General features: G+C 43.1%; 1 protein-coding gene across 4 annotated transcripts in view; it reads left to right on the forward strand.

The window, feature by feature from the left end:
* The window catches only part of kif6 (kinesin family member 6), a 489,217-nt gene that overhangs the window by 99,127 nt on the left and 372,254 nt on the right, over positions 1-17,836 (forward strand). For all 4 annotated transcript variants that reach the window (XM_067985160.1, XM_067985162.1, XM_067985163.1 and 1 more), the window contains exons 7-8: positions 15,105-15,311; positions 16,525-16,668. In XM_067985160.1, the coding sequence (XP_067841261.1) occupies positions 15,105-15,311; positions 16,525-16,668 (351 nt within the window). The remainder of the gene's footprint in view (positions 1-15,104; positions 15,312-16,524; positions 16,669-17,836) is intronic.

Here is a 17,836-nt window from a genome sequence, read left to right on the forward strand (position 1 = left end):
AAGTCTCCCGGTAGCATCCTAGTAAATCTTTTCTGCACTCTTTCTAGTTTAATAATATCCTTTCTATAATAGGGTGACCAGAACTGTACACAGTACTCCAAGTGTGGCCTCACCAATGCCCTGTACAACTTCAACAAGACATCCCAACTCCTGCATTCAATGTTCTGACCAATGAAACCAAGCATGCTGAATGCCTTCTTCACCACCCTATCCACCTGTGACTCCACTTTCAAGGAGCTATGAATCTGTACTCCTAGATCTCTTTGTTCTATAACTCTCCCCAACGCCCTACCATTAACGGAGTAGGTCCTGGCCCGATTCGATCTACCAAAATGCATCACCTCACATTTATCTAAATTAAACTCCATCTGCCATTCATCGGCCCACTGGCCCAATTTATCAAGATCCCGTTGCAATCCTAGATAACCTTCTTCACTGTCCACAATGCCACCAATCTTGGTGTCATCTGCAAACTTACTAACCATGCCTCCTAAATTCTCATCCAAATCATTAATATAAATAACAAATAACAGCGGACCCAGCACCGATCCCTGAGGCACACCGCTGGACACAGGCATCCAGTTTGAAAAACAACCCTCGACAACCACCCTCTGTCTTCTGTCGTCAAGCCAATTTTGTATCCAATTGGCTACCTCACCTTGGATCCCATGAGATTTAACCTTATGTAACAACCTACCATGCGGTACCTTGTCAAATGCTTTGCTGAAGTCCATGTAGACCACGTCTACTGCACAGCCCTCATCTATCTTCTTGGTTACCCCTTCAAAAAACTCAATCAAATTCGTGAGACATGATTTTCCTCTCACAAAACCATGCTGACTGTTCCTAATTAGTCCCTGCCTCTCCAAATGCCTGTAGATCCTGTCCCTCAGAATACCCTCTAACAACTTACCCACTACAGATGTCAGGCTCACTGGTCTGTAGTTCCCAGGCTTTTCCCTGCTGCCCTTCTTAAACAAAGGCACAACATTTGCTACCCTCCAATCTTCAGGCACCTCACCTGTAGCGGTGGATGATTCAAATATCTCTGCTAGGGGACCCGCAATTTCCTCCCTAACCTCCCATAACGTCCTGGGATACATTTCATCAGGTCCCGGAGATTTATCTACCTTGATGCGCGTTAAGACTTCCAGCACCTCCCTCTCTGTAATATGTACACTCCTCAAGACATCACTATTTATTTCCCCAAGTTCCCTAACATCCATGCCTTTCTCAACCGTAAATACCGATGTGAAATATTCATTCAGGATCTCACCCATCTCTTGTGGTTCCGCACTTAGATGACCTTGTTGATCCTTAAGAGGCCCTACTCTCTCCCTAGTTACCCTTTTGCCCTTTATGTATTTGTAGAAGCTCTTTGGATTCACCTTTGCCTGATCTGCCAAAGCAATCTCATATCCCCTTTTTGCCCTCCTGATTTCTCTCTTAACTCTACTCCGGCAATCTCTATACTCTTCAAGGGATCCACTTGATCCCAGCTGCCTATGCATGTCATATGCCTCCTTCTTATTTTTGACTAGTGCCTCAATCTCCCGAGTCATCCAAGGTTCCCTACTTCTACCAGCCTTGCCCTTCACTTTATAAGGAATGTGCTTACCCTGAACCCTGGTTAACACACTTTTGAAAGCCTCCCACTTACCAGACGTCCCTTTGCCTGCCAACAGACTCTCCCAATCAACTTCTGAAAGTTCCTGTCTAATACCATCAAAATTGGCCTTTCCCCAATTTAGAATTTTAACTTTTGGGCCAGACCTATCCTTCTCCATAGCTATCTTAAAACTAATGGAATTATGATCACTGGTCCCAAAGTGATCCCTCACTAACACTTCTGTCACCTGCCCTTCCTTATTTCCCAAGAGGAGGTCAAGTTTTGCCCCCTCTCTAGTCGGGCCATCCACATACTGAATGAGAAATTCCTCCTGAATACACTCAACAAATTTCTCTCCATCCAAGCCCCTAATGCTATGGCTGTCCCAGTCAATGTTGGGAAAGTTAAAGTCCCCTACTATTACCACCCTATTTTTCTTGCAGCTGTCTGTAATCTCCTTACATATTTGCTCCTCAATTTCCCGTTGACTATTTGGGGGTCTGTAGTACAATCCTATCAAAGTGATCTCTCCCTTCTTATTTTTCAGTTCTACCCATATGGACTCAGTGGGCGAACCCTCGGATATATCCCCTCTCACTACTGCCGTGATGTTCTCCCTAATCAAGAACGCAACTCCCCCTCCTCTCTTACCTCCTGCTCTATCTTTCCTATAGCATCTGTACCCTGGAACATTGAGCTGCCAGTCCTGCCCCTCCCTTAGCCATGTTTCAGTAATAGCTATAACATCCCAGTCCCATGTACCCATCCATGCCCTGAGTTCATCTGCCTTGCCCATCAGACTTCTTGCATTGAAATAAATGCAGTTTAATCTAGACTTCCCTTGGTCTTTGCCCTGCTTTCTCAGACCATCTGTCCGGTCATGTTCTGTACACTCTCCCTTACTGCCTTTTGTTGGTCATGATAGTGGGAGTAATTTAGTTGACCTGTACCTGTTTTGTGAGCTGATAGTGCAGAAGATACCTAATCAATTTTTTTGCAAGTAGCACCACTGCAATGAATCAACACAACGGCAGTTGTACAAGGGAACTGAGCAAGTTTCCTGGAATTGTACTGTGAATACGATTTGCAGAAAAGTCTGTCTATGTCCTCTTGAAGTCCTCTGTGAAATGGGTAGACACATAGCAGATGCAATTTAATGCGGATAAGTGTGAAGTGATGCACTTTGGGAGGAACAACATGGAGAGGCAGTAATGTCTAAATGGTACTATTTTGATGGACGATGCAAGAGCAGAGGGACCTGGGGGTACATAGTCACAAATCTTAGAAGATGGCAGGGTAAGTTGATAAGGTGGTTAAGAATGTGTATTGGATGCTTGGCTTTGTAAGTAGGGCATTGAATACAAAAACAAGGAAGTCATAGTAAACCTTTACAAATCACAGGTTAAGCCTTGGCTGGAGTATTGTGTACAAATCTGGGCACCACACTTTAGGAAGGATGTCAAGGCCTTGGAGAGGGTACAGAGGAGGTTTGCCAGGATGATACCAGGGATGAGGGGCTTCAGTTATGTGGAGAGATTGGAGAAGCTGGGGTTGTTCTCCTATTGAGACGTAATAAAGGTATTCAAAATTATGAGGGGTTTTGATAGAGCAAATAGGGAGAATCTGTTTCCACTGGCAAGTAACCAGAGGTCATAGATTTAAAATAATTGGCAAAAGAACTGGAGGGGAAATGAGGAGAAATTTTTTCACACAGAGGGTTGTTAAGATCTGGAACGCACTACCTGAAAGGGTGGTGGAATCAGATTCCATAGGAACTTTCAAAAGACAATTGGACATGTACTTGAAGAGGACTAATTTGCAAGGTTATGGGAAAGCTGGAGAGTGGGATTAAATTGGACAGCTCTTTCAAAGAGCCGGCACAGGCATGACAGGGCAAATGACCTTCTTCTGTGCTGTAAGGTTCTATGATTCACCAGTCTATCTATTTCCTCCTGAAGTCTGCTACTATCCTCCTCACTATTTACTGCTTTGTCAAGTTTTGTATCATCTGCAAACTTCGAAATTGTACTCCCTATATCCAAGTCCAGGTCATTTATATATAACAAGAAAAGCATTGGTCCTAATACCGGTCCTTGGGGGACCCCACTGCATACTTTTCTCCAGTCAGAGAAATACCCTTCACCATCACTCTCTGTGTCCTATCCCTTACCAATTACATACCCAAGTTACCACCATCCCTTTAATCCCATGTGCTTCTATATTCTTAATAAGTCTGTTATGTAGAACGTTATCAAATGCCTTTTGAAAGTCCTTATATACAATATCTACTGCACTACCTTCATCAACCCTCTCCATTACTTCATAAAGGAACACAACCAGGTTAGTCATTCCGATTTGCCTTTAACAAATCCGTGCTGGCTGTCCCCTATTAAACCATGCTTCTCCAAGTGAGAATTAATTGTAGTTTTCCCACCACTGATGTTAGACTGACTGGCCTGTAGTTACAAAGTTTATCCCTCTCCCCTTTTTTGAATAAGGGTGTAACATTTGCAATCCTCCAGTCTTCTGGCACCATGCCCATATCCAAGGAGGATTAAAAGATTGTGATCAGAGCTTCAGCTATCTCCACCCTTGCTTCCCTCAGCAACCAAGGATGCATCCCATCTGGACTGGGTGACTTGTTAACTTTGAGTGGTGCTAGCCTGTTTGGCACCTCCTTTTTATCTATTTTTATCCTATTCAATATCCTACTCCCTCCTCCTCTTTTGCGACATTAACTTTATCCTCTTTTGTGAAGACAAATACAAAGTACTCATTCAGTACCTCAGTCATACCCTCTGCCTCCACAAGAAGATTTCCTTCTTTGTCTCTAATCGGCCCCACCATTCTTTTAACTATCCTTTTACTTTTTATATGTTTATAAAAGATTCTTGGGTTCCCTTTTGTGTTACCGTTAATCTTTTCTCATATTCTCTCTTTGCTCTTCTTACACATTTTTTCAATTCCCCCCTGCACTCTCTGTATTCTGCCTGGTTTTCTACTGTATTCTGTACTGGACATTTGTCATAAACCTCCCTTTCTGTTTATTTTAACCTCTATCTCCTTTGTCATCCAGGGAGCTCTAGCTTTAGATGCCCTATCTTTCCTCCTAATGGGAATATGCATGGTTTGTACCTGATCTATTTCTGCCTTGAATGCCATTGCTCATTTACTGTCTTCTTGGCCAATCTTTGTTTCCAATCCATCTCTAGATCCCTTCTCAATTCACTGAAATTGGCTCTCTTCCAGTTGGATATTTTCACCGTTAGTTTTTCTTTGTCCCTTTCCATAACTACTTTAAACCTGATTATATTATGATCACTATTACCCAAATGTACTCCCACTGAGACACATTTCACTTGCCCAACTTAATTCCCTAGAACTAGATCCAGCACTGCTTCCTTTCTCATTGGGCTAGAAACATACTGATTAAGAAAATTCTCCTTCACACATTTTAGGAATTCTTTACCCTCCTTGCCCTTTACGCTGTTTTTTTTCTCAGTCTATATTAGGATAATTGAAGTCCCCTACTATTACTGCTCTATTATCTTTACATTTTTCTGAAATTTGCCTACGGATTTGCTCCTCTATCTCTTTCTCACTTTTTGGGGTTCTATAGTAAACACCCAGCAATGTAACAGGTCCTTTTCTGTTCCTTACCTCTAACAAAATAGATTCAGTCTTTAAACCCTCTAGTGTATCGTCCCTCTGTAGATCTGTAATATTATCCTTGATCAATACTGCTAACCCCCCTCCTTTCTTTTTTCCTTCCATATCCCTCTTGAATACATTGTAGCCAGGAATGTTTAATTCCTATTCCCGCCCATGTTTACGCCAGGTCTCAGTTATAGCTACTTATTCATAACCCCATGTGGCAACTTGTGTCTGCAGCTCATCAACCCTATTTGGAACACTCCTCACATTAACACACATGCATTCCAACACCATGCTAGTCTGCTTTACTTTTTTTCTCCATCTAATTCTTGCACTTTCTACACTATTCTTTATTCTGTTGCTGTTTGTTCAGGTGCAACCCGTCCGGCTTGTACAGGTCCTTCCTGCCCCAGAATTTTTCCCAATGCCTCAGGAATGTGGAGCCCTCCCTCCTGCACCACTTCTCCAGCCACGCATTCACCTGCACTATCTTCCTGTTTCTGTACTCACTAGCACGTGGCACTGGGAGTAATCTGGAGATTACCACCTTTGAGGTTCTGTTCTTTAATCTTTTTCCCAGCTCCTTAAAATCTACCTGTAGGACCTCAACCCTTTTCGACCTATGTCATTGGTTCCAAAGCGGATCACGACTTCTGGCTGTCCCCCTCACAGAATGTCCTGCACCTGTTTAGTGATATCCTATACCCTTGCATCGGGAAGGCAACACATCATTCGGGGCTCATGTCTGCAGTTGCAGAAATGCCCGTCTATCCCCCCAACTATCGAATCCCTTATAACAACTGCACTTCCACACTTTCTCGTATCTGTTTCTGGAGCAATAAGCAATCCAAAGGTTGCAAAGCATTGGATGCCATATTTGAACTACACAATAAAAAAGGTTTATCACGCTGGTCAGATTACAGTATCACTCAGAGGTTGAGTCCCTCTGTGTTTCACATCATTTTTAAAAATATATTTCAAAATAAACTTTATTCATAAAATTTGCAACAGTACATACAATGCAATTCAAGTCACGCTTCAAACAAAACAGTACAGGTCATTCCCTGCTGAAAGGATATGCTTTCAGATGGGTTAGTGTGCAAAGATGGTGTGAGTGGCCCTGAGTAACTCACTATTTGATGTTTGCTTTTCCACTTTTATCTTCAAGGGAATCATTCAGCCTCTGCTTGGAATTTGTCCCTAATCATACAGCTAATGGAGGCTGTCGTGTGGGAAATAATTGTGCGAACCTGTGTCCTGTCATTCTGTTGCACAGTGTGCTGGTATAGGAACCACCATACTATCGAAATATTTAAATTTTTCTATGATACACAATTTAGTTCAGCAACTTTGCGGAGAATCGTTCACTCCAGGACAAACTGTGCAGGATAATTATTACTGAATTGCTCACTCTTCTCTCATGTCAGCTGCAATCCACACTCCAGAACTAGGCTTCATGCTGGCATGAATTCAGAATTACTGTGGAATAAAGCTAACCTGAGTACAAGCCAGAATCAATGGCATCTATCCATTTGTTCATGAATGGAGCTTAACTTAGTGACACCAATGCACATTGCTTCATAACAATTGCTTCTGTTGTCTGTGCCAATGCTACAGAATATCTTAATACCAGAATCTCTGCTGTGAGCTGTAATGTAAATGGTGAAAGCTGATTTTACTATTGGGTTTGCATTAAATTTACTGATGCTGGTATCTGATCTATTACCAGGTTATAAGATATTAGAAATTACAGTTTTCATATTTCAATTTCAAAGTACTGACCTCAATCTTGAAACACTAGTTCATTGCTCTGGGAGGGAAAGACACAGATGTTTTTTTCAGCGTCTGACCATCTTATTACTACGACTATGCGCAAAGCCAATTAATATTACAACACCCATCTTCAATGACCACTGAGGGATGAAGAGTGGGAAGAGTATGAATGGTGCATCCTCCTACAATTGAAAGAAATAAGTTTAGTTCTCATTCTATAGTACTTAATAGTAGTCCCCTTCAGCTACCTAGTGCTGAATTCATCATTTTGGACGCAAAGGGAGAAAAGGTACCCTATTCAGATTTCTGGTTATGTCTTGAGCCGCTGTTGTTAAGGACAATTTCTTTCAATGTTTGGCTATTACCATTGATGACATGGTTCTGGGGTTCCACCAGAAATTCTTGCAGATGTAGCAAAATAAAAGCTTTCTGTTTCCATAGCAGCTCTGCTTTGGAAGAAACAACTAATCCAATAAAGGCTATGTGGATCAAATATCAGTGGGACATGGCTCTATTCAAAAAGACATGTATTGGCTGAAACACAGCATTGCAAGTCTTTGGTTTGAGGTTTGGTCAATCAGGGATCCTGTAGTCTGGGTCAAATGCTCAGGAATTTCAAGATGGCTCTCAGAATCTCAGGTTTGGCCTCGACACCTATGTTCTCTGCACTTGTAAAAATTTGATTTATTCTGGGGTAGAGTCTGTTCTGATCCCATACAGCAAATGTCCCTCCCTCAGCCCTGTAATCAAAGTATTTTTTTTATTCGTTCATAAGATGTGGGCATCGCTGGTAAGGCCTTCCCTAATTGCCCTTGAGAAGGTGGTGGTGAGCCGTCTTCCTGAACCATTGCAGTCCGTGTGGTGAAGGTTCTCCCACAATGCTGTTAGGTAGGGAGTTCCAGGGTTTTGACCCAGCAATGATGAAGGAACGGCGATGTATTTCCAAGTCAGGATGTTGTGTTACTTGGAGGGGAACGTGCAGGTGGTGTTGTTCCCATATGCCTGCTGCCCTTGTCCTTCTAGTGGTAGAGGTCGCAGGTTTGGGAGATGCTGTCGAAGAAGCCTTGGAGAGTTGCTGCAGTGCATCCTGTGGATAGTACACTCTGCAGCCACGGTGCGCCGGTGGTGAAGGGAGTGAATGTTTCGGGCGGTGGATGAGGTGCCAATCAAACGGGCAGCATTGTCCTGGATGGTGTCAAGCTTCTTGAGTGTTGTTGGAGCTGCACTCACCCAGGCAAGTGGAGAGTATTCCATCACACTCCTGACTTGTGCCTTGTAGATGGTGGAAAGTCTTTGGGGAGTCAGGAGGTGAGTCACTTGCCGCAGTATTTATGTGGCTGGTCCAGTTAAGTTTCTGGTCAATGATGACCCCCAGGTTGTTAATGGGGGATTCGGCGATGGTAATGCTGTTGAATGTCAAGAGGTGGTGTTTAGACTCTCTCTTGTTGGAGATGGTCATTGCCTGGCACTTGTCTGGCACGAATGTTACTTGCCACTTATCAGCCCAAGCCTGGATGTTGTCTTGCTGCATGTGGGCACGGACTGCTTCATTATCTGAGGGGTTGCGAATGGAACTGAACACTGTGCAATCGTCAGCGAAGATCCCCATTTCTGACCTTATGATGGAGGGAAGGTCAATGATGAAGCAGCTGAAGATGGTTGGGCCTAGGACACTGCCCTGAGGAACTCCTGCAGCAATGTCCTGGGGCTGAGATGATTGGCCTCCAACAACCACTACCATCTTCCTTTGTGCTAGGTATGACTCCAGCCACTGGAGAGTTTTCCCCCTGATTCCCATTGACTTCAATTTTACTCGGGCTCCTTGGTGCCACACTCGGTCAAATGCTGCCTTGATGTCAAGGGCAGTCACTCTCACCTCACCTCTGGAATTCAGCTCTTTTGTCCATGTTTGAACCAAGGTTGTAATGAGGTCTGGAGCCAAGAGGTCCTGGCGGAACCCAAACTGAGCATCAGTGAGCAGGTTATTGGTGAGTAAGTGATAGCACTGTCGACGACACCTTCCATCACTTTTCTGATGATTGAGAGTAGACTGATGGGGTAGTAATTGGCCAGATTGGATTTGTCTTGCTTTTTGTGGACAGGACATACATGGGCAATTTTCCACATTGTCGGGTAGATGCCAGTGTTGTAGCTGTACTGGAACAGCTTGGTAGAGGTGTGGCTAGTTCTGGACCACAAGTCTTCAGCACTACAGCCGGGATGTTGTCAAGGCCCCCAGCTTTTGCTGTATCCAGCACTACTATTGCTAAGTAGTGATGATAATGGATTTTTCTTCACTGACAGCAAAATCCCAATGTGGGCTAAGTTTGTGGCATATAAGACATACTTCCAAACAGTTTCCTTTAATGATGCAGAACTCCTAGGCATGCAATGGAAGAGTTTTACATCCCCCATATAACATCCAGGACCAACCTGTTAGGTGGATTTGTTGCAGAAAGGGAAAATGGTTGGAGGGCTCTGGTCTACACTGACCTGCCACTAAGTATCCTGGAGATGGGTCCACAAGATTAAGCAGTTGGTGATTATAAGCTTTGGACATATCACTGGACTTGGATGTCTAGAACATCAAGGTGGCTGATACATCGCAAGTGTCATGAACAGGTGCAGAAAATAATCAATAAGGCTAATGGAATGCTGGCCTTTATATCTAGAGGACTAGAGTGCAAGGGGGAAGAAGTTATGCTGCAGCTATACAAAACCCTGTTTAGACCGCACCTGGAGTACTGTGAGCAGTTCTGGGCACCGCACCTTCGGAAGGACACATTGGCCTTGGAGGGAGTGCAGCGTAGGTTTACTAGAATGATACCCGGACTTCAAGGGTTAAGTTACGAAGAGAGATTACACAAATTGGGGTTGTATTCTCTGGAGTTTCGAAGGTTAAGGGGTGATCTGATCGAAGCTTATAAGATATTAAGAGGAATAGATAGGGTGGATAGAGAGAAACTAGTTCCGCTGGTTGGGGATTCTAGGAGTAGGGGGCACAGTCTAAAAATTAGAGCCAGACCTGTCAGGAGTAAGATTAGAAAACACTTCTACACATAAAGGGTGGTAGAAGTTTGGAACTCTCTTCCGCAAACGGCAATTGATGCTAGCTCAATTGCTAACTTTAAATCTGAGATAGATAGCTTTTTGGCAACTAAAGGTATTAAGGGATATGGGCCAAAGGCAGGTATATGGAGTTAGATCACAGATCAGCCATGATATTATCAAATGGCGGAGCAGGCACGAGGGGCTGAATGGCCTACTCCTGTTCCGATGTTCCTAAGCTGAATGCGGATATCTATTATATTGCTGATGAATTCTGAGACGACACCTGTTGGAAGATATTAAGGGGGCGAGGTGTGAGAACAGAGGCACATATATCCAGGATTCGGTGCCCACTATGATTGGTTTGCAATGGGGGCAAGCTACTGCTGCTGAAGCAGCTTCGCACCATTGTATGGCACGTGCCTATGCTGTGGTCAGAAGAATGCTAGCTGTTTGCTCCGAGATTTGGTGAGTCCTGTTGTTTAGTATGGCACTTGTGAGGAATTCCAATTCCCAAGGCTGAAGCCCATGCTTGTCAGTTACTAATCACTGACTCGTGACTAACCTCATGGGAGTGTGAGTAAGTGGTCTCTTTGAGATTGAGATTGTTTCAAGGTGATACATCTGGTGAAGGAAGATTGAAACTAAGTCATTTCTTTTTGGCACATTAGATAATCTGATACCTGTGCCAGGTAGGCCTGCAATACTACAGGGCATTGTTCAGCCTGGAGAGGCTGGGATCATCCCTTTTGTCTCGAGACCACTCTGCAAGCCAGCGCCCTAATGGGTATTATGATCTTGTCTGAACAAGTAGTGGGAAGGTTACTAGTGCTCTGTGGTAGTACTCTGCGTGGTTTTAGTTGGTTAGACTCCAGCAATACTCTGCACACTTGGGAATCTCTAACCCTTGCCTCTTGCAACCTGCATAAGCTCTCTCGATTTGTTTAAGTGGAGTGCCTCCCGACAGGAAGAGTGTGTGTACTCTGTATTGAGCAAACAGAAATTCTACCTTTGTTGCTTGTTTTGGGGCTTCTTAAGCCTGGTAATGAATTTCCATTATGCCTGACACCTGACTAGCCAAAACAAAATGGATAATTATGTGCACTAAGGAATGTTTACAGCTCCCTCTGTTGGATGTCATGAGTAGAATTCTAGAAAAAGTCCATTTTATGCAGATGAGGAAAAATAGGGCGGAACTTTCAACTTTGGTGGGGGCATAAAACTGGCGAAATCAGATCAACGGCCTGTTATACGCACCATCTGATTTTCCTTTCCATTATGGGCAGGAAAATTGGGCGGTATTTATCGGGCAATACCGTCACATTTACACCCAGCCAAAGTTGAATTCTGCACATAAGAAATTCTGGAAGATTTGATTCAGGCCAATTACTTGGATTTAAACTTGTGGTAGTTGGCAACCTTGGAAGTGGCTCTATGTTAAGTTGAAATGCTATGTTCCACTAATGTAAGCTTAGTTTAATGAATGTGACTGCCTATTGGGATTAAGGCGTGGTACAAATCATGGGGAGGAAGATGTATAAAGAGGCAAACCAAAGGGGTTTGTTTTGGATTATCTTAGATTGCTATCTAGAGTGATTGTGAACTTAAGAAAAACATTTTCTTCCACCATCTTGCTCCTTTTGGGAGTATAGGCCCCTAATGGGTTTATGAAGGTCAAGTTGATAAAGCTGTATTAAAAAAAGCAGACAGGATACAAGGTTTTATAAATAGGGATATAGAGTATAAAAGCAAGGAGGTAATGCTAACCCACAGAAATCGTTGGTTCGGCTGCAGTTAGAATATTGTGTCCACTTTTAGACATCTTAGTTTAGGAAAGATGCCAAAGCCAGGAGAGGAACGGAAGAGATTCACTTAGGTAATGCCAAGGATGAGAAGCGTTAGTTCTAAGGAGAGACTAGAGAAACTGGTGCTCTCTTCATTATAATAAAGAAGATTAAGATGTTCAAAATGATGAGAGGTTTTGATAAGATAAATTGGGGAAAACTATTTCCACTGGTCAGCGAATTAGTAATTAGAGAGCATAAATTTCAGATTTGCAGAGGGTTAGGACATGAAGTTGCCCTACCAGAAACAGTGCTGCAAGCAGAACCCATAATGGCATTTAAAAGGGAAATGGATAAATATTTGAAAAAAGAAAAATTTTAAAGGGCAAGGTGAAAGGGCAGGCAAACATGTCTAAGTGAGCTCTTTGAGAGCTAACACTGGTGCTATGGGCCAAATGGCCTCTTTCAGTACTGAGAAATTCTATAATTATTCAAGGAATTCAAATCTGAATTTTTGTTTGAGAAAAGGTCACATTTTTCAAATTACAGATTGTAAATTTCAGATTGAGGTTTCTTACATTTTGATGGCTGCATCAGTAGACCTGCACTAAAATTAAACAGAGCAATAATTCTCAATATTTCTACAATTTTACATTTTAATTTAACATTCATCAATGAAAGTTTGGAGAGAATCACACCTTTAAATGGATGAGAAAAATGTATATATTTTTTTAAAAAGTTAGGGTACAGAATCTCTCCTTTTTCTTTCTCCTCATAAATTCTCACCACACCATACACTTCTTGCAGCAAAAACTCTTAGGCCACTGTCAGTGTTTCTGTTAAACTGGCTGATGTGAGGTGTGCAGCGGTTACCTGGCGATGATGTGTAAATTCTACCTTCTCCAGAGCTACATGGGTGAAAATGGAAAGTCAATTGGCGTGGGGAGGCTGGCAGGCGGGGACAGAAATTCAGTGGCAGGATGCCGCAGCCAGGGAACCGTGGGAAAGGTTCCGGCAGTCACTTAGGTGTTGAGGGGGTTTCTGGATGCGTTCAGAGGGAGAAGGGGGAGCCAGGGGCAAGGGAGCCATATGGCTTCCTTGTGGGGCCTGGAGGGCTCCTCCTAGCCCACAAGGAAACCTAAAATAAAATGTTAAAAGTTAACTTGTTGGTCCTCTATTGGCCCATGATTCCTCTCGCAGCAGGTCTGGTCTGAGGCAGAAGCCGTCACTGTTCCCCCGTTCAGGACTCCAAATAAAATTGCAGATCGGATCCCAATGACATCATCGGACCCGATCTACATATTTAATAAAGGACCCCACCGTCCCGCTCGCCTGCTCAAAAGAGCAGGTTAACATTGGGACATGGTGGGAAGGCAGCGGGATCAGAGGTGGTAAGTGACTGCCCTCATTTTAACTGCCCCCCACCTGGCCCAGTTTCCGCCAGGAGGGGGGAGTTCGAATCGGGCCCATCATGTATATAATATCAGAATTGAGGCATCAAACGGTGATCATAGCAGATATACATTTCACATACTCTACAGGTTGCGTTAACAGTCTTAAACTATGTTGTTGTGGCCAAACGCCTCCCAGTGAGAAGTGAAGGAAATCATGCCACGCCACTCTGATATAGATTTTGGGAGCTGGTCATTCACTCCCTTGGTGGGAATTTATGCATTGTGTGGGAAGGAAATAAATTAATCTTTTAAAGGATGGAGCCGAGCCCTCAGAAAGACTGATGAAGCCAGTGCAGAGCACTCTTGTTTTGGTTAGTCAAAGCATAAAAGCTAAAAGAATGTAAGATGAAGTAATGGCCACAACTAATGTAGAATTTCAATTCCAATGTTGCGAATAGTATTTGTGCAGCATATCTGTTAGCATCCAAAAGATCAATTTAATGATCGCAAGATAGGGTAGACGGTGAACTGGCCTCATCGCACTGCTAAATAAACGGATGTGCTTTCAATCTCATTGACTTCTCCAGTGCTGTCAGTGAACTTGTCAACTGCCTCTTGTACGACAGACACGTGTAGTAGCGCTCAGAACATTCTGTAGTTTTGTAGTATACGAGCTTTTTACTTGGTTAAAGATGAACATCATTCTCTGGTTTACAAGCAGTACTAACAAAGCCTAAGTTCTGTACCCTGAACCAATCCAACACAGCAGACTCAGGAGCCATCTGCAAGTATGCATGACGAGGAGAAGCTGCTTGCCTTTCGTGTTATAGGCAACAACAAGTTGCATTTATATAGCGCCTTTAATGTAATGAAACGTCCCAAGTCGTTGCACAGGAACATCATGAAACAAAATTTGACATTGAGTCACATAAGGAGATATTAGGACAGGTGACGAACGCTTGGTCAAAGAGGTAAGTTTTAAGGAGCACCTTAAAGGAGAAGAGAGAGGTAGATAGGCGGTGAGATTTAGGGAATGAATTCCAGAGCTTAGGGCCTAGGCAGCTGAAGGTACGGCTGCCTGTGGCGGAGCAATGAAAATCGGGGATGCATAAGAGGCTACAATTGGAGGAGCTCAGAAATCTCGGAGGACTGTAGAGCTCGAGGAGGTGACAGAAATAGGGAGGGGCAAGGCCATGGAGAGATTTGAAAACAAGGATGAGCATTTTAAAATCGAGGTGGTGCCAGACTGGGAGCCAATGTAGGTCAGCGAGCACAGGGGTGATGGGTGAACGGGACTTGGTGCGAGTTAGAACGCGGTCAGTCCGAGTTTTGGATGAGTTCAAGTTTATGGAGGGTGGAAGATGGGAGGCCGGCCAGGAGAGCATTGGAATAGTCGAGTCAAGAGGTAACAAAGGCATGGATGGGGGTTTCAGCAGCAGATGAGTTTAGACAGGGGCGGAGACAGGCAATGTAATGGAGGTGGAAGTAGGTGGTCTTGGTTTTTGTCATATGCAAGGGTAGGAGAAAGTCTTACTTGCAACCCTTATTGTAATATTTTGTTAGGAATTGATTAAATTTGTCTCGTCTGGAAGACAACCGAGATGATCTGCAGCTGATCTTGGGGAAAAAGAAACTGAAGATAGACCCTGGAACAAGATCTTATATATGACAGAGTGGAAAGAGACCACCAGGGTACAGATTTTTTAAAGAGACAGTATCCCAATCCCCCATGGAATGATGGTTATTTATTTATTTGAAAGCTGAAGTTCTTTTAAAAGAACAAGGAATCCTATAATAGTGCTAGGGCAGCTAACATTTGTGCTTTTTGTTTTCATTTATCAGACTCCTATGAACCAGGCCTCAACCCGCTCCCACTGTATTTTCACTATTCATGTGTCGAGTCGGGAGCCAGGCTCTGCCACTATCTGTCGGTCCAAATTGCACCTGGTGGACCTGGCTGGCTCAGAGCGTGTCACAAAGACTGGAGTAGGAGGACAGCTATTGACAGAGGCTAAATACATTAACCTCTCCCTGACATACCTCGAACAGGTAAGGTTGGAGACCACACCAAGCTATTTTAAAGGAAAAGAAAGGGACTTGCATTTCTATAGCGCCTTTGACGACTTCAGGATGTCCCAAAGTATTATACGGACAATTAGCTACTTTCTGAAGTGTAGTCACTGTTGTAATGTAGGAAAATTTTACTTAAAAACAATGCAAAATGAAAAAAGTGACATAGTTCCCATTGCATTGATCAGTCCTAGGAAGACTTCAAATAGTGTAAATATTACAGCTCTGCAGAGTTGGGTACAGCCAAATGACATCATAGCCATCACGTATGTAATGAGTGACATATTATGGATAAGTGCAGTGCATTACTATTGGATTCTTATACCATATGAGATTGGGGACTGGAGGTAGTTTTCATATTTCCAAAAAAACATATACCTGTTTCAAAAACATGTTGTATAAATGGAATTAGCAGTGTGATATAAGAAACATCTCCAATTGTGAGGCTGCCCATAACTCAAAACTGTCGCAGCCAGCTGGTCTCAATTGTGCAGATATTTCTCATAACTCATTCCTGGCCTTGACATGTTTTCCCTTTCATTATTTTACATCAAATTGCTGCTGTAAAGTCAAGAGTTTTGGAGACACCATCTAGAAATAAATAAATAAAAATCATCTATAGCAGGAAACATAATATCAATATTGCATTAATTTTAGTACTTTTGGTCACAAAAACCATTGTACCTGATTTTGTTTTGTGTCAATCGAGGCACACACACTGCCTTGCTTGTTATTGCTTAACTAAACTCACCTATTGGGCTTCAGTACCTTATTATCAATTTAAATAGAACTATTTCCTTCTATCCCTAAAACTTAGCACCCAGTTTGATGGATTGAGTTTTAATTGTTTTCTCTACATGCTGTTCGACTGTGCATCTTATTTCAGACTCAGTGAGAGGGGGGAGATAAAGGTCAAAAATGGCTGCCTCACTGATGCAAGTGGCACGCCCATGACTCTCTGACAAGAGACTTGATTATTACACCATTAAATTGACAGCCTGTCCTTTTTCTACCAGGTCTTGCACTCTGCTAATATTACATATTACATATACCACCCTTTTCTTGCGTTGAGTTGAGCATTAGTCTGTGACTAATGAAGCAATCTGCCTTCTACAGTTTCCAAATGTGAATGTGTATGTTGGTTGTTCCCTGTATCAAGGAGCATAGTTGAAAATGTTTATTTAAATTGCAGGTTATTATCGCACTTGCAGAAAAGAATCGCACACACATCCCTTATCGAAACTCAATGATGACATCTGTTCTGCGAGACAGCCTGGGAGGAAACTGCATGACAACCATGATCGCAACAATATCTGTGGATAAGAGGAACTTGGAGGCATGTTCATCTTGATTTCTGTCGATTTTTTTCTATGTAGAGTTCAAAAAATATGTTTGAAAGAAGGCCTTTGGTCTGTATGATCTCATCCTTTCATCTTTCCATTAAAACATCTAGCTGTTCCTTTATGATTTTAAATGAGTACAGCATCTTAGTAGCATGTTCCAACTGTTGATCATCCTCTGCCGAAAGAAATGACTCTTGGCATTAGACTTAAGTCTGCCCTTCACAACCATGAAACAGCACTGTCGATCTGTTTCAAGGCAATTTAGACAAGTTGAGTGAGTGGGCAAATGCATGGCAGATGCAGTATAATGTGGATAAATGTGAAGTTATCCACTTCGAAAGGAAAAACTGAAAGGCAGAGTATTATTTAAATGGTGATAGATTGGGAAACGTTGATGTACAAAGGGACCTGGGTGTCCTTGTATGCCAGTCACTGAAAGCAAACATGCAGGTGCAGCAAGCAGTTAGGAAGGCAAATGGTATGTTGGCCTTCATTGCAAGAGGATTTGAGTACAGGAGCAAGGATGTCTTACTGCAGTTATACAGGGCCTTGGTGAGACCACACCTGGAGTATTGTATGCAGTTTTGGTCTCCTTCCCTAAGAAAGGATATACTTGCCATAGAGGGAGTGCAGCGAAGGTTCACCAGACTGATTCCTGGGATGGCAGGACTGTCATATGAGGAGAGGATGGGTCGACTTGGCCTGTATTCACTCGAGTTTAGAAGAATGAGAGGGGATCTCATTGAAACATATAAAATTCTGACAGGGCTAGACAGACTGGATGCAGGGAGGATGTTTCCCCTAGCTGGGGGGTCTAGAACGAGGGGTCACAGTGTCAGGATACGGGGTAGGACATTTAGGACTGAGATGAGGAGAAATTTCTTCACTCAGAGGGTAGTGAACCTGTGGAATTCTCTACCACAGAAAGCTGTGGAGGCCAAGTCACTGAATATATTTAAGAAGGAGCTAGATCGATTTCTAGACACAAAAGGCATCAAGGGGTATGGGGAGAGAGCGGGAATATGGTATTGAGATAGAGGATCAGCCATGATCATATTGAATGACGGAGCAGGCTTGAAGGGCCGAATGGCCTACTCCTGCTCCTATTTTCTATGTTCCTATGTTTCCATAGAGTATCTGAAATTATTTCCCTGGGAACAG

This window comes from Heptranchias perlo, chromosome 5, assembly GCF_035084215.1.
Source record: "Heptranchias perlo isolate sHepPer1 chromosome 5, sHepPer1.hap1, whole genome shotgun sequence".
Classification (NCBI taxonomy): domain Eukaryota; kingdom Metazoa; phylum Chordata; class Chondrichthyes; order Hexanchiformes; family Hexanchidae; genus Heptranchias; species Heptranchias perlo.